Raw genomic sequence first — 22,549 nt, 5'->3', positions numbered from 1 at the left:
GGATGTCTAAGAAAACCTCTTGGAGAGTTGCAGGTCATGGACTTCGCTGGGAGTAATGACAATTCCTTTGCCAAGACATCCTTGCTGTGCTGACCCTCTGCCTTGGCATTTATTGTAGTTCATTTTCAACACTTGGCCATGTTTTTTGGGAATGAGTTTCCTGCATAAATGGTAGATGACTAACCACATTTATATTTGGCCTCTGTCTGACCCCCTGGATATAAATTAGTTTTCCTCTAACAATCTTCTCTGGTATTTTATTGAGTAATTGTCTTTTTGGGGAGTGGGCAGGGAAGGGTTATTCTCTTTTTCCAAGTGAGAACACACCATCATTTCATTGGCTCCCAGTAGATGAGAAAATAACTCTTGGAACTTCCATATTTCCATTAAGGACAGCTATGGTTCAAAATAGATTTTAATGATCTTTTAGGTGCACTTGGAAGGCATTTATTAGTTATAAAAAAGGAAAAGGGTTAAGGGGAAAGGAGGACGAAAGGGCTGCTTGTTGAATTGCCCTGTTATTTGAATGTAATTATTTTTTGCTCCTGAGCAATTATAGATTGCAAGTTTAAATAATTGTCAGGGTGCCTACAGCTTTCTATTGTTGTCTGAAATCTAAGGCTATAAATATAACAAGTAATATGAGATTACTTTTGCTGAATGTGTCTACAGCAGTTCATTTAACTCAGCAATAGTTATCGGGGAAAAAAAAAAGGAAAGAAAAGGCAATTTTTCTATTCCTTCCAGTAAACAAACTTTGTAAACAGGTTATTATTTTCTGCAACACGGCCCTAAGAGTGATTCTGATTTTGCTGGTAACAAAACGTGCTGCTTTGCTTTCATAATGATAGAATATATTTTGTTTTGCTTTTCTACATCTCGAGCTCCCGGAGGTGGCCCAGAGATTAGAGAGATTTTCACAAGACAAGGGTAAGGCTTCGCTATTATTACAGAGATGAATTTATATGAAAGACAGAGTTTCAAGAGAATCGAATGGATTACACAGCCCTGATGACATCTCTTATTTTGTGTGTACATCAAGTTCTTCTTGAGCAGCAGAGCACTAAAGTGTGTCAAATGACCGAGGATGATCTAAAATGAATCTCTGCCAAACATTGGGATGCTCAGAGGGAAGGAAGATCATGAAATGATTTGAAAACCTCAAGTCAATGGCTGAACTAAAGATGTGATGCTTTGCAATGAAGCAAGTAATCAGGTTGTTGATAGGCCCGTGTAGCTCCATCTCAATCTCTTCAACATATTATTGGAGCAGTGATTCTTTTTATCCCTGGCAGACTTTTGAAACATAATATATTAAGAAACTGTTCCTGCTTCAGAGGAGGTAGAAGGGTGGTCAGACATGGGCATGATTTATTCCTGGGATCATTCAGATTAAGAGGCTGCACTTTGGGTGGGGGCGACCCTGGGATCGATCCAGGCTGGGGATGAACAGATGGAGCAGCCCTGGGGAGAAGGACTTTGGGTGCTGGTGGGTGAGAGGCTGGACATGCCTGGGCCATGGGCACTCCCAGCCCAGAAACCCCCCGTGTCCTGGGCTCATCCCACAGTGTGGGCAGCAGGGGAGGGGGGGATTCTGCCCCTCTGCCCCCTCAGGTGAGACCCCACCTGCAGAGCTGCCTCCAGCCCTGGGGAACAACAGCACAAGGACGTGGAGCTGCTGGAGTGGGTTCAGAGAAGGTCCCAGAGATGCTCCGAGGGCTGGAGCCCCTCTGCTCTGGAGCCAGGCTGGGAGAGCTGGGGGGGTTCACCTGGAGAAGAGAAGGATCCAGGGAGACCTTGGAGACCCTTCCAGTGCCTAAAGGGGCTCCAGGAGAGCTGGAGAGGGACTTGGGACAAGGGATGGAGGGACAGGACGAGGGGGAATGGCTTCCCACTGCCAGAGGGCAGGGTTAGATGGGATATTGGGAAGGAATTGTTGTCTGTGAGGGTGGTGAGGCCCTGGCACAGGTTGGGCAGAGAAGCTGTGGCTGCCCCTGGATCCTTGGAAGTGTCCAAGGCCAGGTTGGATGGGGCTTGGATTAACCTGGGCTAGTGGAAGGTGTCCCTGCCCATGGCAGGGGGTTGGAACAAGATGAGCTTTGAAGTCTCTGCCAACTCAAACCATTCCTTGATTTTATGATTCTGTGGTTAAGATTTGATTCCATTTTTGGACATTTCAGAGATGTGTAAAGAGCTACTGATGGTTTTCTTCATCACATTTTCATTGTTCCAATAATTTATTTGGTAAGAGAAATTAAAAAAGAGTAAATAAGTACTTCAAGCAATCAGAACTTTGACCATAACCCCTGCCTTTTTTCTGTGTCCTTGGGACACTTGAGTCATCATCTTTGTGGCCAAGAAACATCAGGTGCCTCAAGTACTCCTTAAGACTCCTCTTTAATTGATTAGACATGAAATACTTGTAATTTTAATCCCAAATTTTGCACTTAAGGACTGATTGTTCCTACTTTGTGGGTAGCACTTCTTTTCTGCAGGTCAGATCCATCTTTGGTGCAATACTGCTTTGGGTGTGAGTCAGTTGTTCATGGAAAATGATGCCAGTTGATCCCAGCCACGAGCATTCACTCAGTTGCATTCCCAAATCCCCAAACATGAAAGGAAACAGGTGTTTATTGGTTTCCAACAGCTGAATTAAAGAGTTTGTAACAGATCCCTTTGATGTTTCGAAATGTACCGATGCCAATGACCCTGTAAAGTGAAAGCTCAGCTTTGGAGGATGTTGCTGTTTTGTTCTGCATTTGTACCCAGAACCCAGCACAGTGAAAGTCAAATCTGGGACAAAGGATTTATGTTCTTCGGGTTTGAAAACAGCAACACCACTAATGATGGAAATCACCTTCAGAGAGAATGTCTTTTACAGTCAGAATTCAGGCCCGAATTCCCAAAGCCTCCTGCTCATCTTGTGTTTCCCAGTTCTACACCTGTCTAAAGAGAATGGAAATCCTTATTTATACAAAGCCAAGTAGACAGAATTAGTTCAATTTTAAAGTGGATTAGACTAAACCTCAACTTGGTGTAGTGGAAGGTGTCCCTGCCCATGGCAGGGGGTGGGACAAGCTGAGCTTTAAGGTCCCTTCCAACCCAAACCATCCTGGGGTTCTGTGTTGTTTCTCTGATCAAAGACCAAATACATTGTTTAGGATGGAAATCTTCAGGAGTAAGACATTGAAGTAATTTTTGGATGAATTCTCTATTTATTGTTAAACATTTTTGATTCCTATTGTCCAATGCTTTGTCTTTATGGAATCATGAGTTAGAAGGGACCCACCAGGATCATCCAGTCCAACTCCTGGCTCTTCACAGGGCACCCCAACAATCCCACCCTGTCCCTGAGAGCGTTGTCCAAACACTCCTTGAGCTCTGGCAGGTTTGAGGCTGTGACCACTGTCCTGGGGCATCTTCACTGGTCGTCTCCTCAACTTCACAGATATCGAGGTCACCAGTTGTTCTCTTTGCCTCCACATGTTCCAGCAATCACAATTTTCCAATATATTTTCTGTATTTTTTTTCCAATATATTTTTGTATTTTTTTCTGTATTTTGTGTTTTCCACATTCCTGTAGTGCAGTGAAATTCCACTGGCAGAAGATGAATTAGGTGAATGTTGCTACTTTTAATCCAAAGTTTTGCTGAAGAATAGGAACATATCGAAATTTGGGGAGGAAGAAGCTAGAGAATATATAGCTTTATCAAGTGCTATTTAAATAGACATAGAATCATAGAATCATGGAATCACTAAGGTTGGAAAAGACCTCAAAGGTGATCGTTTCCAACTGCCAAAAGTCATAGTCATGGCATGAAAAAGAGATTTAAACAAAGACCTGTTAATTGGCATCTTTTGGTATTTTTCCAAAAGGGATTCATTCTTTTGCTTTGGGACCACTCATTCCTCAGTTGTGGATTATTTACAGTAATATTTAATATATTATATTTCATGTGTGCAAAATGCTTTTTGCAGTGATTAGGAACAAAGCCTGTACCCCAGGTCTGTGGAAAAAGGGAGGGAAGAGCTGCAGAGGTTGCTGGATTTCCTCACTCTCACAGTTTCTTCTTTTCCTGAGAAGTGGATTATTTAGATTCTCATTATTTAGACCCAAGCTGAACTTCTGAAGGCTCCAGGTGCAGCTCATGGGATGTGTCACAGGCACAGGGATATTCTGGGCCATCTCCTAAGGGTCAGAAAGTTTGGCCTCTGTTGCTTTTCCATCTTCTCCTTCCTGTGTGTGTGATGGGAACCTTTCAGATCACCAGAAATGATTTTTTTTGAGTGGGCTATAGCTGGAATTAGAGGCAAGATTTCCAACAGAGAATTTGGATGATGGAATTTTATTAAGTGGAGTCACCAGAAAACGGCTCTGTTGATCTTCAGGATAAAAATGGTGTAAATATTCCTGCTTATTGGGTGGGAAAGAATTCCAAGGCAGTGAATAAGGCCACTTTGGAAAGTGTTGTAATGCACTGACTTGTGTCTGTCCCTGCTCTCTGCTGGTTAAGCTCAAAACTGCATTTAAATAGGAATATCTGAAACCTCTCTTGTTCAAACTGAGAAGTTCAGAGCAACTGTGCTTTGTGCCTTATTAACATTCTCGAGATTGGCTTCAGCTTTGTTTAAATCCTGTTGACTTTGTATTATTTATAACTTGTAACATGCTTTTAGGATGGAATGAATAAACACATTTTGCCAGTCGTTTTCTGCGTCCCCCTCTTGCTTTTCCCACTTCGAGGGCTGTTGTCTCAGGGTTTTTTTTTTTCCAAAGTCATCCTTATGACACGTTATTTCTGGTGCTGAAAACATGGCAGTTTTTCTCTTGACAGTAAAATATTCCTCTCCTGTGATGATAGTCTGCTTTTCCTTTTACAATAACCCTAATCTGTTGTGCAGATTCCATACAAACATCCCTCCATACACAAACACGGATGTCAGGAGCCACCTCGCAGGCAGGAACAAATTTCCTGGGCTTTTGTTAATTTGAATGAACATGAGGCTTCTGCTTCTCCTATGGAAAAAAAAAAAAGCAGCAAACCCAACAGTTTCTCTGGGAATTCATGCAGTGTGAACAGAACATGCCTTGGCAAAATGGTGAGCCAAGAAATTCCTCTTTAGTTGCTCTGTTAGGCAAACTGCATTTTAAATTCCTTGCCCAGGGCTTTGTTTGACTTGCCCCAGGCAAGCTGTTCAACATATTTATCAACCCTGTTGTAGCATTAGAGCCAATGCTTATCTGGGAAGATCATCCTCTTAATGCCATCTGTCACCAGGAGTTTTATTTCTTTCAGCGGAGCTTGTTCTCAATTTCAATTTTTTTTTTGTTTTGTTTTCATATTCCTCCCAACCATTTCTTAGTTGATTGTTTTCCAGGGATCTCAGATATTCTGTGATTGCTCAAATATTCTGGATGTTGAACCCCCTGAGGGTATCAGTAATACAATTTTGCTGCAAGTCCTGATTGATAACACGAATCCCCTGTGCATCCAGATGGCTGCCCAAAGCACCCTACACGATGGGGGTGTTGTGGAAGAGATGCATTTGAAATGATGGTGCATTTCAATCTGAGTCTGGAATTCTTTCCAGATTCTCGACAAGAACTGGAAAAAAATCAGAACAAAGGCTCTGGGGTAGCTTAACGCTGTGTTTTTGTCTTGAGGACACAGCTTTGATCATTTTAGATTTTCAGGCCCTTAGTGAAGGTTGTGTAAGTGCACAGACAGTACCAAAGTGTTCAGCAAAGCTGGATTCACTCACTTAATGTGGGATTTGAGATCCAGTTTAGTTCTGGATTTGTGTCCACATTGTAACCAGGTGAACAATCACTGTGTGTAGACTGGATATGCTGGCTGTTCTCCTGGGCTGCCAGGATATCCTGATATGATTGTCCAGACAGGGAGATCATGGAATGGTTTGGGTTGGAAGGGACCTTAAAGCTCATCTTATTCCACCCCCTGCCATGGGCAGGGATGCCTTCCACTACCCCAGATTGATCCAACCTGGCCTTGGACACTTCCAGGGATCCAGGGACAGCCACAGTTTCTCTGGGAATTCCATCCCAGGATGTCACCATCCTCAGAGCGAAGAATTCCTTCCCAATATCCCATCTCTCCCTGCCCTCTGGCACTGGGAAGCCATTCCCTCTTGTCCTGTCCCTCCAGGCCCTTGTCCCAAGTCCCTCTCCAGCTCTCTTGGAGCCCCTTAAGGCACTGGAAGGGGCTCTAAGTTCTCCCTGGATCCTTTTGTTCTCCAGGTGAATCCCCCCAGCTGTCCCAGCCTGTCTCCTGAGCAGAGGGGCTCCAGCCCTTGGAGCATCTCCATGGCCTCTCCTAGAGATCTGCTGGATCCCATCACATCTTCCTTGTCACCAACTTGCCCGTTGTTCCTTTAGTGGGGTGCACACGATGGTGCCCACTAAGGTCTCATCCTGACCTGCCCTGGTGAATCCGAGGTCCCCACTTCAACCTGAGGAATTCTTAAAATCATTGGTTCCCACATTTTCAGAGCAGAAACTTCCCTTTGGCTCAGTGCTCAGAAATACCAGTCCTTGGCCCAACTTCAATCAATCAGCTGAACCAACTGCTCTCCATGATTTTTTTTTTTAAGAGAAAATGCCAATCACAGTTGGCATTTGGCAGAAATGTTGGAAATGAGCACTATTCCATAGGTATGGAACTTGCTGAGCTTCAATTTATTCCTTCCAACAGGAGGGAGAAAAAACCAAAACCATTTCAGTTCAAAGCAGCTGAGCATTCCCTTCTCCAGATTTTACAGAGGGAACTAAATCAATCGTATTCCAAAGCTGGGCCAAGTCCTGCAGTGGCCAAGGGAAGTGGGATATTGGCAGCTGTGTCTCCAGCTCCAGGGGAAATGCTGGATGCTCCAAGGTAGCCGGTGGGATGTACTTTTGACTGTCCTTTCCTGCCTCAATGTATAGGAGCAGCTCCTGTTGGCTGGGTCCTGGAGCACAGGAGCAGCTGGCACAGCCATTGCTTCCAGGGTTTTGGAGCAGAATCTGGCACCAGAGCCAGGCTCCTCTGTCTGAGCTTTGGATAGATCCTGTCCTGCTCCTTCCTGATCTGGGCTTAGGGAAGAGGTTTCCAGGACCTGCTGCTCTTTGTTCTCTCAGCACCAGCTTGTTTGATTTTTTTCTGAGGGTTTATTTAAACCTGACATTTCCCCCCCTACCAGTGGAATATATTGTAAAATCCTGATAACAGAAGGAGGAGCAGGATCCATACCCTTTGCAGTTCATCATCCGCTGCCGACCTGGCATTGGAACAGCTCCTTAATCTACTGCATGGAAAAGTGCCTCGGAGTGTGGGAGTAGGGATTGCAGGCAGCAGGCCAGGGAAGGCTTGGCATGCCAAGGAAATAATGCATTCATTCCTCAAAATATGACAAAAAAGAGGCTTCTGGATGGTCTGCTGGACTGCTGGGAGGGCAGGGAATGGGGAGGCTTGGAAGTAAAGCTGGCAGGAGGGAAAGGTCGGTGGATACTCAGGAGTCAGGTGTGTCTGCACCTGATGCCAGAGGGGAAGGAAATGCCAGCAAAAGTAAAGGACAAAAGGCACTAAAAAAATATTCCACAAATTAAAATACCGTCTATGTGGATATATCAGTGAAAGAAATGAAAATTGGCCTGGATATGAAACAATCCACCTGCTGTGAGTTCCTTTAAATAAATGGAATAAATGGGAAGCTGAGAGTCCCTGAAGCTCAGCCTTTTCCAGCAGCTCCGGAGCTCCGGAGTTAATGGACGCTAATTAGGACAGAGTGGGTGCAGCTTGTGAGGGTTGAGTTTGGATCAGGAATCCCCTTCTGATGCAAATTTACTGCTCAGCTCATTTGCATAATGGAATCATAAATAGGAATTTGCATCAGGGAATCTGCGTGGAGACCGGGAACGATTCAAAGATGAGATGGGAACAGGCATTGGAGAAGGGATCAGAACAAAGGTGAGGAAAAGGTACCTTTGAGGATCGTGAAATTTCCTGTAGGAGTGGGGAAAAAACATCTTGAATGTTGAATAGTTTTCAAATAAATTTTCCCGTCTGATTTTTGTCCCCTTGTGATGGCTGATGTGAGCAGTACACAAAATAAAGGATCTAACAATATTACAGGCTGTGAACAATATTATGAGGATTAATAACTTTGGAATTAGCAATTTTTCTTAGGATCCATCTAGTTTAGGCTGCAGCAGAGAATCCTACTGAGCTGGTCAGGTTAGTTACTTTTTATAGGTGTGGAAGGGAAATGGGCAACTGGGAAATGGGAAATGGGCAACTGGGAAATGGGAAACGAGACACAAATCGATTTGTTTTGGGAGATCTGATTCAGCTTCAGATTCAGAGACTTTCAGGGGTTTGTAATGTCAGTATGTGGGGTATGGACTGGTTTCTCTGTCCTTAAAAAGTGCAAATGGGGTGCTCTGGTGAGACCCCACCTGGAGCTCTAGGGTCCAACATCAGAAGGACGTGGAGCTGCTGGAGCGAGTCCAGAGGAGGCCTCGGAGATGCTCTGAGGGCTGGAACCCCTCTGCTCTGGAGCCAGGCTGGGAGAGCTGGGGGGGTTCACCTGGAGAAGAAAAGGATCCAGGGAGACCTTGGAGCCCCTTCCAGTGCCTAAAGGGGCTCCAGGAGAGCTGGAGAGGGACTTGAGACAAGGGCTGGAGGGACAGGACAAAGGGGAAATGGCTTCCCATTGCCAGAGGGCAGGGTTAGATGGGATATTGGGAAGGAATTGTTCCCTGTGAGGGTGTTGAGGCCCTGGCACAGGTTGCCCAGAGAAGCTGTGGCTGCCCCTGAATCCCTGGAAGTGTTCAAGGCCAGGTTGGATGGGGCTTGGATCAACCTGGGCTAGTGGAAGGTGTCCCTGCCCATGGCAGGGGTTGGAATGAGATGATCCTAAAGTCCCTTCCAACCCAAACTAATCTGTGATTCCATGAGACAGTTACATTTCCGATGTCCAGGAGTATTTTCCCTGCCCTCAGGATGCCTTTCAGGAATGACTCATGTCTCTCCCAATTCCTGTCTCATCTATGTGAGCCTTGTGTATTCAGATGTCTTGGGTGTCCTGAGGCATCTCAGATGACCCCAAATGTCTCCGTTTAGGCAAATAAATTAATCCCTGAATGTCTGAGCCCCTGTGCAGTCAGTGCAGACCTGGTCCATGTGTTTAACACAGTCCATAAAGCTGTTCCTCTCTGGAATCACCTGGGGGGCAATTCTGCTCAGTTTTTCTCTGAATATTTCACCACTTATTATCTCCAAGAATGGGATGTTTATGTCTTATCAGAGTAGCACTTGGCTTTCATTATTTTAGAAGAATACTTAATTGTATGGTGACTATTTCTTAGAAATATAAAAATACTCTGGGTTGCCCATGGAAACACATGGCTGACAAAAAGAGGTGTTTAGAGGATCTATATGTGTAGGAACCATAAAGAGAATAGTTTGAGGAAAAGGATGTGGATTCTAGAAAGGAATATGGGTACTATCATTTATCCCCCAATTTTATGATTAATATTATTTATAGAGATGACTGAACCTTTAAAGATTCCTGTTTGAGTCTGTTTGGTTTTAAAGTTCAAAAAGCAAAAAAAAGGAAATCTTTAAGTACCTTTTGAAATTCCAATTAAGAGTCAGTCAAAACCTATCACTAAAAGAATAGGTTTTATTTTGCAAATTAGCAATTAAAAAGTGACAAATATCTTCAATGCTCAAACACTCTTCTGCAATTCCCATTATGTTCAAATAATACTTTTCTTTCTGGGAACGTGAGGATGTTCCCCAGTATTTCCTTTCTTCCCTTTCTCTTAGGAATGCCTCTGGAAGCTCTCTATCTAACTCCAAAGCTCCACTCACTTCACCAGGACTGGGGATTATGCAAATTCCTTCATGAATAGTTTAAAATCACATTCATATTTTCTAGTTTCAAATTATAACAGGGGTGGCTTATTGGCTTTTATGTTTATTTCCCTACTGTTTTTTTGCCCTTTTTTTCCCCCCCCCTCTGAGTTTTATTTAATTATTTAAATTTATTATTTAAATTATTTATTTCTTCGGTTTTCATCCTAAAGTAGTAATAATTAGGGAAAGTCAACTTTTCTTTTTGTTCTACAAGTCTTGAACTGCGATTATTTCCCTGTTTTAGTAGTTGTCCATGTTTTCCATAGCTTAAGACAGGCAGTGCTCTGGAAAACAGGCACTCCATGAGCTCACGTGTCTTAACTCTGGAATATTATGTGGGGTTTTATTGTTAATATTTCTCTCCTTATGACAATTTCTCTGGCACCACTTTAGCAGAATAACAAACATCAGCCTCTGATTGTATTAATCCTGTGGAAAAGCAATTTAGTGCTGTATTGTTGTAAATTATGTCTCTTTAGGAGCAGGTTGTTTTATTATGACAAAGATTTCAATTTTATCTGTTCCCGTGGATGGGAGGATTTATTGTTGCTGTGAGGTGGCAGAGAAATGAGGAGGAGGCTTCAGCAGGGGAATAAAATGTCTCTGTCTCTCAGGGGAAGGGCAGCAGGATGAGCTCAGACATGAACTGGGAGAGGGAAAAGGGAAAGAACCTCTGAGGAGGATCCGGAGGTCACCAGGTCAAATCAACATGGAATCAGAGAGTCGTTTAAGTTGGAAAAGCCCTCTGAGATCATCGAGTCCAACCATCCCCCAGCACTGCCAAGGCCATCACTAACCCCTGTCCCCAAGTGCCACATCCACATGGCTTTGAGATCCCTCCAGGGATGGGGATTCCACCCCTGTCCTGGGAAGGGCTTCACCCCTTTCGGTGAAGAATTTTCTCCTAACATCCAATCTGGAAGCGTGTTTTAATCCATATTTCTCACTCATACGTGTAAAACCACACGTGAACACAGGTTTATGGGCAAGTTCCTTGTAAAAATATCCCATGTATCCTGCCAAAATCCCTGCTGCAGTACAGTGAGTGCTGGGGAGCGTGTAGGTGCTATGACCTGCCCCAGAAGGGGAGGGTGACCCAGGTTCTTATTAATAAATCCCTTGGGGTGAATTAGAGTGAAACAACACTGAATAATCAGTGTAAACATATATATGTAGGGTTTATTTTAGGACAGTTTGGTTTCAAAGGTAAACAGGTAAGTTGGTGTTTTGGGTGTTATCATCTACAGCAATATTAAAGCATCTGTAGCAATATAGCAACATAAAAAATGGCAATATAGCACTATTAAAGCATAGCAATATTAAAGTATAAAAATACCACTTAAGAGAATGTGTAAGGGAGAGAAAGAAAGGATAAGGAGATATATATATATATATAAGGTGACTGGTATATATAGTCACCACCCACTGGATCCAGTGATGAAACTTGGGAGTTGCAGCTTCCATGTCTATTTGTTGAAGGGGTGGTTTTGATCTGTTGGGGCTGGGGGAAGCCCCCCCCCCCCAAACCTCAAAGGTTTCCTGAGTTATTATACACTTGCAGCTCAGGTGGGAATGCCTTGTACCTCCCCAGGGTGGGGAGTTTTATCGTGGATCACGTCAGGGGACATGTCACAAGTCTTTGATGCTCCCAGGAGGGGTTTTCACTGCAGAGTCATCATGTAAGGGAGGACATTGGTATGATAAGAAGGATTATCCCACCTTGCAGGATTTGCCCTTTCTTAGCCTTCTTCCCTTATCTGGAAATGCAGTTTGTAGCTTCAGGTGTGCATCTGCACCCAGGATAGTTGGACAGTGGCACTGACTTCTCTGATCCGAAGGTGCTTTCCCAGTTGGCATGTTCAGGGAAGGGTGGGCTCTGCTGGGTGAGCAGCTGCTTCTTTGCAGTTTGCTGCAGTGGACAAAAGTCTTGGGGTGATCTTACAATGTTTAAGCCATTAACTGTTTCACTGTCTGACAGTAGGGAACAGCCATTTCCAGCACTTTAACATGGACATGCAGATTCTTGACTTTTTCACGCTGATCAAGCCTCTGGGAACAAAGTTCAGAAGCAAAACTGGGAGGGAATTTCAAGAGGGATCCTACAAATTGCCACCAGGCTGATTTAGCTGAGGAACCCAAGCCTAACAACCCCAGTGATCTCTGTAATTAGGGGAGAATAACTAATTTGATCATCAATTTATATCTTCTGTGGTCTGAACTGTCCTCAGAAGGTTCCTCCCTCTCTCCATAGCCTCCAGGAGCAGTTTGAACTCCTGATTTATGCAGCTTGCTTGAACACCTGAATTAGGAGAAATCCCAGTCATTACTTCTGTAATTTTTGGTCCATTACAACTTTAATTTAAGTTAATCTCTGAAGATTCAAAGGAATAACAGGCCTTTGTGAGCCATCGAGGTTGAGAAAGGTTCTGGTTGTACTTTGAAGGATCATTTCTGTAATTTTTTAACTTGTCAAATCTTCAGTGCTACTGGTAGAAAACCCAGCATGGATCATTGATTTCTAAGTGTATTTAATATTTAGCTTATTTTTATCTGCCTTTTATTTCAAATGTTTTGGAAAGGGAATAATAACAGGCAGTGTGTTATTGCTGAGAGAGAAAATACACAATCAGGAATCATCTTCACAACACTGGAGCGGGCACGACACCCTAAATGAATAATCTAATAATTAGTCTCTTAAACATTTATTTAACTAAGCCATCAGACAATTGAAAATGTTGGTTGTGTTTGTTCCTTGATTCCTTTAACCAGGAGAGTTTTGCTAGTTCACACCTTTGTCAGTCTGATGTCCTTTGATAATTGGCAATGTGGGCGAACGACCACCAGAATCTCGTGTGAACATCAAGTATCTCCCTGAATAAATTGCTAAACTGAAGCATTTTTCCTCTTGCATAACCCATAATATAATCCATTATTGCTGCCACCTCTGCCTGAAAGCAGAAAATGAAATAACTGTTTGCCATTAATACAAATTATTGTGTTTTGACAGCTTCCTAATCAACTCGAGCAAAAATGGTGCTGCACAAATAGAACAACTGCCTTTTAAGTAACTTTTTTTTGGTGTGTGCTTGAGAAGTCTCCTTGTTTGGGCCTTTGAACCATTGCAAGGTTTGTCCTTGGTGATATGTTGATATTCAGAAGCATAAATCAGCTTTATTTGTGTCATGCTCTGATGCAGAATGGATTTTTCCATGTAGTTACCCTATAAATAATCTTGGAAAACACTTGACCAGCAGGTGCTGCCTATAGATGTTGCCTCCACTGTGGAGTGTAATTAATATGCAAATAAGTGATTAATTGGCAGATTTTGATGTGACAATGTGTGTTTTATGCCATATCCAGGTATGGGCTGTTTCTGGGGAGCTGAGAGGAAGTTCTGGAGGCAGAAGGGAGTTTACTCCACTCAAGTGGGTTATGCAGGAGGTCACACCCCAAACCCCACCTACAAGGAGGTCTGCTCAGGTAACTCTTCCTCTTTGGTTTTTGGGGATTGGAAGTGTAATCCTGTCAGATTATGAGGGATTAAATGAGTGGCTGCAGTGACTAAAAAAATGTGGTGTTTGGTCCACCCTGGTGTTGGCTTTGCACCCTAAACTGTCCTGAAATCTGTGTCTGCCCATCCCGTTGTTACTTCCTAATAATTAATGAGTTAATGTGTGAACAAAAAAAAGAATTCTTCAGGAATTCTGTTTCAAATGCTGAAAGTGTGACCCTTAGAAAAAATGTGAATTTTGCTTTTACTTTTGTCTGTATCTGAGTATGAACAAAAATCAGCAATTCCTCATTTGTGTTATTATTAATAATTTGTCAATTTTTAATACAGTTTAATGCACAACATCCTGTCATTTTCAGACCAAACCCTTGCATTTATTTTTCATTCTGCAGCACTAATAACCCAACACAGTTTCTTTCTGTGGCCTAAACCACAGAACCACTGGCAGCCAACTAATGTTGCTGTGGAAGTAAATCCTTGCTTTCCAGGACTTGTGGGGAACAACCTGGAAGTTTTCTTTTGGTTTATTTTCTTGTTAACAATTTTATGCCAAATGCTGATGTTGGTGCTTGTTCTCAGTGACAAACTGTCACGTGGGCTCGATGGAAAGGGTGTGAAATGGTCAGAGACAAAGAAATAATGGGCACTTTAGAAATGGTGCAGAAGTGCCACAAGGAGCCAAAAAGGCAGGAACTTGGTGGAAATAGGGAAAAGTGGGAAAAAGGATATTTAAGGTGGAATGGAATAGAATAGAGTAGAACAGGATAGAATGGAATGGAAATAGAAAGGAATACAAAAAAAAAGGAAGGGAAGGGAAATAGGAATGGAATGGAATAGAAATAGAAATTGAATGGAATAGAAAGGGAAGGGAAAGGAAGGGAAGGGAATAGAAATAGGAATGGAATGGAATAGGAATAGAATAGAATAGAATAGAAATAGAAATGGAATGGAATGGAATATAAAGGGAAGGGAAGGTTTGGGAAGGGAAGGTTTGAGAAAGGGAAGGTTTGGGAAGGGAAGGTTTAGGAAGGGAAGAGAAGGGAAGGGAAAGGAGGGGAAGGGAATAGAAATAGGAATGGAATGGAATAGGAATAGAATAGAATAGAAATAGAAATGGAATGGAATGGAATGGAATGGAATGGAATGAATGGAATAGGAAGGGAAGGTTTGGGAAGGGAAGGTTTGGGAAGGGAAGGGAAGGTTTGGAACAGGATTGGAAATTGAATAGAGTGGAATGGAAAATTCTTCTTCCATTTTGTGGTGACAGCCATACAGAGGACAATCTGAAAAGGCTTTCTGGAGTGGGTGCAGAGCTATTTTCAGGGCTTTTGCCTAATCCATAAATACACCAATTTTTGGCCAGCATTAGGCAGCCCAGGATGTTCATTCAGCACGAAACATCTTTTCATATTTTGCTTACAGATGTTCAGAACAATTCTGTTTATCTGTATATTCATAAGCTTTTAGAAATCTGCATAGCTCAAGTGGCTCTGAAATCAGAAGGGAGAAACTCTGCTGCTGTTATTCAGAAAGTGGTGATGTACAATTACCATATAAAATGTGCTGCTAACGATGATTTTCTTAAAAACAGGGCAGTTTATAGGCTTGTGGTTCAACATCTAAGCAGGTCATTTTGCTTTGCTTTGAGTTGTTTCCTTTGTTTATCCTCGGTGACTGTAATTTAAGAAAAAATATGAATATGTCTGTTTATTATAGGATATTAGTTAGAAGGCTTAGTGAACATAACAGCAGATTAAACCAATTTATAACCCAGACAACTCTCACTACCTTTCTGAAGCTTTTTCTCTCGTACACAAATCACAAATCTTAAAAATTAACAATTCAATATAAAAGTATTCCACGTGGAGTTGGTTTTCTGCTTTGAGTTACATAAAATAGTTGATTGTGAGGTTGTTTCACATTTCCTAAGCAGCAAACCCACGTTTTTCTGAGGGCCAGTGTTGCCTCTTGCATATCAATTAGCCTTTTGACTGATTCTTCTCTGTAAGATTTCCAGGTCTTGGCTTTCAAAGGTCATCCAGAAGACTTGGAAATAGCTGATGGAAAGGAGTGGAGAAAGGCAAAATTAATTTCTTGCTCTGTTACCTCCTCTGCCTTTGGTGATTTACCAAGTTAATTCCATTTCTACCTCATCTTTAGACTGGAAGGAGAGGGCAGGACAACCAGATGACCCCAGAGCAGGCTGATGGTAGGCACAGGCTGTGGTTTAAGAATGGAAAGGCTTGTGGAGGGTTTGGCTTTGTGACGTGGAGCTTATTTTATATATTTATGCATTAAAAATATGGTCATTAAAGGTGACAACTGAAAGTCTGACTGGCATTTTTCACAAGTTATTAATAGAAATACAGAACAAGTGAATATGGGATAATAGTTCTTGTGTTCTGAGATTTCCCCTTCCCTAAAAAATACAAATGAATGTCCTATGGCAAATCAACAGCATGTTCATAGAATCACGGAATCATGGAATCATGGAATGGTTTGGGTGGGAAGGGAACTTAGGATCATCTTGTTCCAACCCCAACCATGGAGACACCCTCCACTAGCCCAGGTTGCTCCAAGCCCCGTCCATCCTGATCTTGGACACTTCCAGGGATCCAGGGGCAGCCACAGCTTCTCTGGGCAACCTGTGCCAGGGCCTCACCACCCTCACAGGGAACAATTCCTTCCTGATATCCCATCTCTCCCTGCCCTCTGGCAGTGGGAAGCCTTCCCTGTGTCCTGTCCCTCCAGCCCTTTTCTCAAATCCCTCTCCAGCTCTCCTGGAGGAACTTTAGGCCCTGGAAGGGGCTGCAAAGTCTCCCTGGATCCTTTTCTTCTCCAGCTGAACCCCCCCAGCTCTCCCAGCCTGGCTCCAGAGCAGAGGAGCTCCAGCCCTGGGATCAACTCAGTGACTCTCCTTATATTGAGACAGGGCCTTGCCTTGCTTGTAAAACCCTTCCTCTGGACATCACAACACTATTCCAACGTGGCTCCAACTCTCCAAAATGTTTAACTGTATAATCCAGCTACAAACATTCCCTTCACTTTCTGTAGCTTATAAAGAGATCTGAAGGTTTTCATGAGCAGGAACTAAGACCACAAGATTAAAGTTTCCAAGCAGTAATGAGAATGGTTCAGAACAGTTTCTTTTATTATTAGGTCTCTGTCAAGAGAATAGATTCCTGTTGTGCCTTTGTCTGTTCTTTTTTTTTTTTTTTCATATAAGAACAGGATATAGGAATTTTAATGACTGTGAAGAATATCAGTGTTCCCCATGCTCTTGATCTGTGCCTTGGTATGATTGGCCAATTGCTCCACCTCTCCCCTTTTTTTTTTCCCAGTTCACCTGTGAGGAGGGAAGGAAAGGTCAGGCAAAGTACAGAATACTGTGGAGATCAAAGTTAATGTCATGTACTGTGGGTAGGAGTGTTTTGTGTGGGTTTTTTGTAGCAATTGAAGAACAAGATTTCGTAGCAAATATGTAATTTTTATTAACTAGACCAGTTAGAATAAGTTTTGTCTCTGTAATCATGAGATTGTTGTCTTGGGATCCTCCTGGAAGTGCAGACAAAACCTTGATATAACCCTCTAAACTATAATTTGTCCTTGATGCCAGTTGCCAGGTCATGAAATAAAATGAATGTACCAATTTCACTTCAAAAAATCATTTGGAAAGGTGAGAACAGCTGCTGCTGCCACGTTAAAACCTTGGCAACCAGAACTCCAAGAGATGCATTAAATCTCAGTTCCTGCAGCTCTACCTCCAAAATTGCCCACATTGACATTACTGACATGTTCCTTTTCAACAGAAAAGCTTCTTATTGACCAAGAAAACTTCACTACACCTTAAAATCCAGGATACAGACATGGAGCCTGATTCAGAATTTAAAAAGGAAAGGCAGAATAAATATTTTTTTGCCTGAAAAACAAAAAGCTCTTTGTCCACAAGGGAAGGCAGCAGCTCTGCTTAGGGAGCTCTGCTGCATCTTTAATCAAGGTTGAGTTCCCTTTTCTATTTCAGAATTTGACTTCTCGGAGTTAATATCTTGTCTGGTTCAGGCTCCAAGAAACCAAAGTGATATTTATTATTTAGATACCTGATTGTGCCTCGTGGCAAATTTCAAATCCTAATGGCCTCACTGCTGTCCTCTGTTCCTGTCATCTATTTATCTCAGCATTGCCCATAATCACAGGCTCAGGTTGTAGCAGCAGTATAAATACTAAATATATTATTTATTATTAACAACTTTATTTGAATTGTATCCCACTGAGATGTGTTGTTTCCATCTCTCTCATCTCCTGGTTTTATTAAAGATATATATAAGATGAAAATGTGATAGCCCCAGAGGTTGAAAGAGCCATTACAGAACAAGTCAAAGACAAAATCTTCTGACCTGGAGCTTCCAGGAAGTTCCCAGAGGATCTTTATTTTCAGGAGAGGCCCCGTGCAGGATCAGGCTGGGATGTTCCCACATCACTGGGCCTGAAAACAGAAGATGCAGCACGAAACTGCTTCTTTTTTAAAGCATCAGAACATGGTGTATTTGTGAAAATGATGTTATTAAAAAGCTCTCTGTTGTTATTGTGGCCAGTGGGGGTTTCTTACTTTTTGTTTTTGCTGTGGAGACACTTGTGAAGAAAAAATAAGCTACACAGCCAGTTTACTCAGTCTGCCAAACTGTGCTCCCAGGATTGGGGATTGCTGCAGGTGGGAACTCCACGGGGATCACCTGTGGCTGTTCCTGCTCATGAGAATCATTCTGATGTGTTATATTTGAAGTATCTTGTGCAAACTGATACAAGAAGTCAAAAAAGTAGGGGAAAACAAGAAGCAAAAGATCGTCATGGGGATAGAGATCAAAGATGGAGGAAACTAAGGAGGGACTTTGGACAAGGGCCTGGAGGGACAGGACAAGAGGGAATGGCTTCACACTGAAACAGGGCAGGGTTAGATGGGATATTGGGAAGGAATTGTTGGCTGAGAGGGTGGGGAGGCCCTGGCACAGGTTACCCAGAGAAGCTGTGGCTGCCCCTGAATCCCTGCAAGTGTCCAAGGCCAGGTTGGATGGGGCTTGGAGCAACCTGGGATAGTGGAAGGTGTCCCTGCCCATGGCAGGGCGTGGAACAAGATGAGTTTTAAGGTCCCTTCCCACCTAAACCATTCCATGATTCCATGAGTTCTGTCTTCATATACTCCCAGCTTCCAGGTATTAATGATTTAGTCTTTAATAATCGCTGATGACCTTTTCCCTGTTAATTGGTTTATCCATTTCTTTAATACGATTTTATTTCTGGCATTCACAAATAGGAGGGGAAATTGTGGTTTCATTAACTCCAGCATCGAACCTGTGCAGGAAGTTTCGAAGAGAAATTGTTAAACGGTATTTTACTAAAGGTTATTTTGTGGCAGCTCAACATGTCTGAGAATGAAGTATTTGTTCTGAGGAGTGAGCAAAAATTTGCTTTACTGACACTCTATGTGTTCCATGGGGATGGGTTGCATTTCTATACCACCAGTAGAGCTCAGAGCAACAGCTAAGCTGGAAAGGGGAGAAAAAAACAAGGTAATGGGAAAAAAAACAAAGAGAAGATCCATTATAGGAAGTCTGAAAATATTAATTTGTGTTGTTTTGTTTTGTTCTGAGTCGTTTTTGCTTTGAAACACTTCTGTACAACATCTTTGGAGGCTTTCACTTTGGCACAAAGAAAGGGTTCTTATTTCTTGGTTGCACATTGTGTGGCATCAGCAGTAGGATGGTTTGGGTTGGAAGGGACCTTAAGTTCATCTAATTCCAACAGTACTAAGAGCAAACTTGATTTCCACGTCAATGAGGACACTTCAACCTGTCATGTGGACAGAGTGACCAATCCAAGGTGTCTGACCTTAAACCTGTCAGAAGGAGGAGAAACTTTGGATAGAGCCCACTTGGAGCTCTTTAAAAGTTGGTTTTGGCTTCCAAAGCAGCTTCTTTGTTATCAACGCTCGTGGCATCCCCAGAAGAGCTGTCAAGGCTGCCCACGGGTCAGATCTATGGCAGGACATGGCACAGGGCACAGATTTGGGAACGGGGATGTGATCAATCCTATCCCTGGATTGCTTTGGGAGGCCCTGCCATGGCTGTAGCCTGTCCTGGAGAATTCCCAGGCACAGACACTCAAACCCAGTGTGGATGCACAAACCCTGTGTGGAGGAGAGGAAGTTTGTTGCGAGGGGAGTTCTGATGGGAAGCTGGGTGTGATCAGAAGTACCCGAAGGGAACACACAGGAAAGATGGAGAGGGAACTTTTACAAGAGTATGGAGTGACAGGACAAGGGGGAATGGCTTCAAACTACCAGAAAGTAGGTTTAGGTGGGATATTGGGAAGAAATTTTTCCCTGTGAGGGTGGGGAGGCCCTGGCAAAGGTTTGCCCAGAGAAGCTGTGGCTGCCCCATCCCTGGAAGTGTCCAAGGCCAGGTTGGATGGGGCTTGGAGCAACCAGGGATAGTGGAAGGTGTCCCTGCCCATGGCAGATTATGGGAATGGATAATCTTTAAGGTCCTTTCCAACCCAAACCATTCTGGGATTCCATGATTCTCTGTAGTCAGAGACTAAGCTTAGACTTGTATTTACTAGAAAATGAGAAGCTCAGTGGACTGTTTGGGCTGCCCTACTTTTGTTTTCAATCTTTTTAAGGTGTGTTGTCTATATTGACATCCCTAACCAGCCCTTTTAAACCCATGGATCCTAGGAATGCTCTGGCTGGGAAGAAGAAGGAAGGAAGGACCAGCTTTGCCTCCTTGACTCTGCCCACAGTTTGTGCCTGGAGACATTTCTGTCCCTATTACTGAGCACAGAAATCCATCGTGGCACAGTGTTCATACACCCCCAGTGCTGCCACACAGATCAAATCTGCCTGGAAAACCCAAACCCAACCCTGACATGTGGATAACCTCATTTTTTTTGTCTGCTAGTTCCCCTCTTGGTTTAATCCAGTGTTTATTCAGTCAAGTGATTCAATTAGAAACTATTTTTATTTTCTTTCCGAGGAGTGAAAAATGTTAATTGTAGCTGAAATGCCTTCGAGTGATTCTCTTCTAATGTCACATTTCCATAAGCTCTATAAGGTTTGCTTTCTGCTAAAATAGTACAGCAGCTGAACAAAAATACTAAAAAAAAGAGGGTTTAATGTTTTCAATGCTGGACTTGGCGTGGGTTATGACCTTGGTGGGTAAAGCAGAGAAAAAAAAAAAGAAGGTCTTTTCCTCCCAAAGTGAATCACTAAGAGAAAAGACACCAGATTGCTGCAGACAGTTGGGAGAAATCAAACCTCAAGAGAATTTTAATGAATATGCTAAGCCATCATCTCAGTGTGTGTACAGACCTGGCACTGCCTGGTTTGGAGTAGAAAGTGAGTGAAAGGAAAGCAGTTTTAACTGACCTTGGGTTCCCAGGCTGTTATTGGGGTTTACAGGACATTTTGATCTCATCGTGATCTGGGAGAAGAGTCTGACACCTACCTCACTGCACCCTCCTGTCAGGGACTTGTAGAAGGTAAGAAGGTCTCCCCCGAGCCTCCTTTTCTCCAGGCATTGTAGCACCTCTGGACAGGTAGGGAAAAGAGCTCTTCTGTCCCCAAAAGCCCATGGTCAGCTTGCTGAGCTTGTGGTGTCCTGATAGAGGTCTGGCTTTGGCTGTCGTTGGGTAGGAATCATCTGAGGAATTCAAAGGAACAAGTTTAACCTTACTGGAGGATACTGAACCCCTCTTTGTTAAAGGGATGGTCATCTGTGCCTGTGATCCAATGAAAAACTATGTGGAGATGGCAGAAATCTTTCAGTGGAAGTGGGACAATTCTGGGAGCAGGGAGTAGTTCTGTCCGTTAGGGAAGTTGTAGAATCATAGAACCATAGAAGGGTTTGAGTTGGAAGGGACCTTAAAAACCATTCAGCTCCACCTCCTGCCATGGGCAGGCACACCTTCCACTAGCCCAGCTTGCTCCAAGCCCTGTCCATCCTGGCCTTGGACACTTCCAGTGATAAGGCAGCCACAGCTTCTCTGGGCAACCTGTGCCAGGGCATCACCACTCTCACAGGGAAGGATTTATTCCCTCTGGCAGTGTGAAGCCATTCCCCCTTGTACTGTCCCTCCATCCCTTGTCCCAAGTCCCTCTCCAGCTCTCCTGGAGCCCCTTTAGGCACTGGAAGGGGCTCTGAGGTCTCCCTGGATCCTTCTCTTCTCCAGTTGAACCCCCCCCAGCTCTCCCAGCCTGTCTCCAGAGCAGAGGGGATCCAGCCCTGGGAGCATCTCCGTGGCTTTCTCTGGACTCACTCCAGCAGCTCCACATCCTTGTGCTGTTGTTCCCCAGGGCTGGAGGCAGCTCTGCAGGTGAGGTCTCACCTGGGCAGATTATAGAACTCTCTGGAAAGTTGTCTGGGGAGGAAGACTCCACGGCCATGTCACATCACTTCTACTTGCCCTGCTGTGCTGCTGTGCCTCCTTTGGGGTTCAGTCCTTCTTTGGGCAGTGGAAATGGAAATCCTTTCATGTCCTTACAGCCATCAGTGCATCAAATTGCTGCAGGGAGCTGGAGCAATTGCTTTGTCTTGCTTCTCTGGTCCTGTTTGACTTCAGAGCAGCTTAACAGGAGAAACAAGAATTGAGGCTAAAACATGCACCAGAGCTGGCAGCCTTGACTAAGATACATCTCCTTAACTGTAAAGGTTAGAAGAGATAACAGCATGAGGTAAAAGTTTCCATCACTGCAAAGCCTGAAATTATTGTTTGTTTGCCTTTTTAAACTACCTTCAGCTTAGCCCTGAGTTACCTGCCTCGTTGAGATAAAAGAACACTTTCCCCTTCAAAAGGAGACTCTGGAGTAAAGGAGGCTCTCCAGCCTGTTTTGTTAATCATGGAATCACAGAATGGCTTGGGTTGGAAGGGACCTTAAAGCTCATCTAGTTCCAACTCCCTGCCATGGGCAGGGACACCTTCCACTGTGAGATGATCCGTGATTTAGGATTAAGGAGGTCATGATTTACCCTGGCCATAATTTTCCTGTATTCATCCTGGAAAGGTGACAGGTACCGTGGGCTAACCTGAAAGTTTACATTATCATCAACTGTCATGATTACACACTCTT

The 22,549-nt window shown here is 43.4% G+C and overlaps 1 protein-coding gene across 4 annotated transcripts in view; it reads left to right on the top strand.

The window, feature by feature from the left end:
• Window positions 1-22,549, top strand: part of MSRA (methionine sulfoxide reductase A) — a 251,652-nt gene that overhangs the window by 102,698 nt on the left and 126,405 nt on the right. For 3 of the 4 annotated variants that reach the window (XR_007908460.1, XM_051812338.1, XM_051812351.1), the window contains exon 3: window positions 13,278-13,397. The exons of the other annotated variant lie outside the window; for it this stretch is intronic. Coding sequence is in view for 2 of the 3 variants with exons in the window: in XM_051812338.1 (XP_051668298.1) it covers window positions 13,278-13,397 (120 nt within the window). In the remaining variant the exon portion in view is untranslated. The remainder of the gene's footprint in view (window positions 1-13,277; window positions 13,398-22,549) is intronic. 4 annotated transcript variants of the gene reach the window in all.

The sequence above is a fragment of the Manacus candei genome, unplaced genomic scaffold (genome assembly GCF_025592945.1).
Source record: "Manacus candei isolate 608988 ecotype Guabito, Panama unplaced genomic scaffold, ASM2559294v1 h1tg000007l, whole genome shotgun sequence".
Lineage (NCBI taxonomy): Eukaryota > Metazoa > Chordata > Aves > Passeriformes > Pipridae > Manacus > Manacus candei.
Note: the sequence above shows the minus strand (reverse complement) of the source record. Positions and strands in the feature narration are given on the sequence as shown.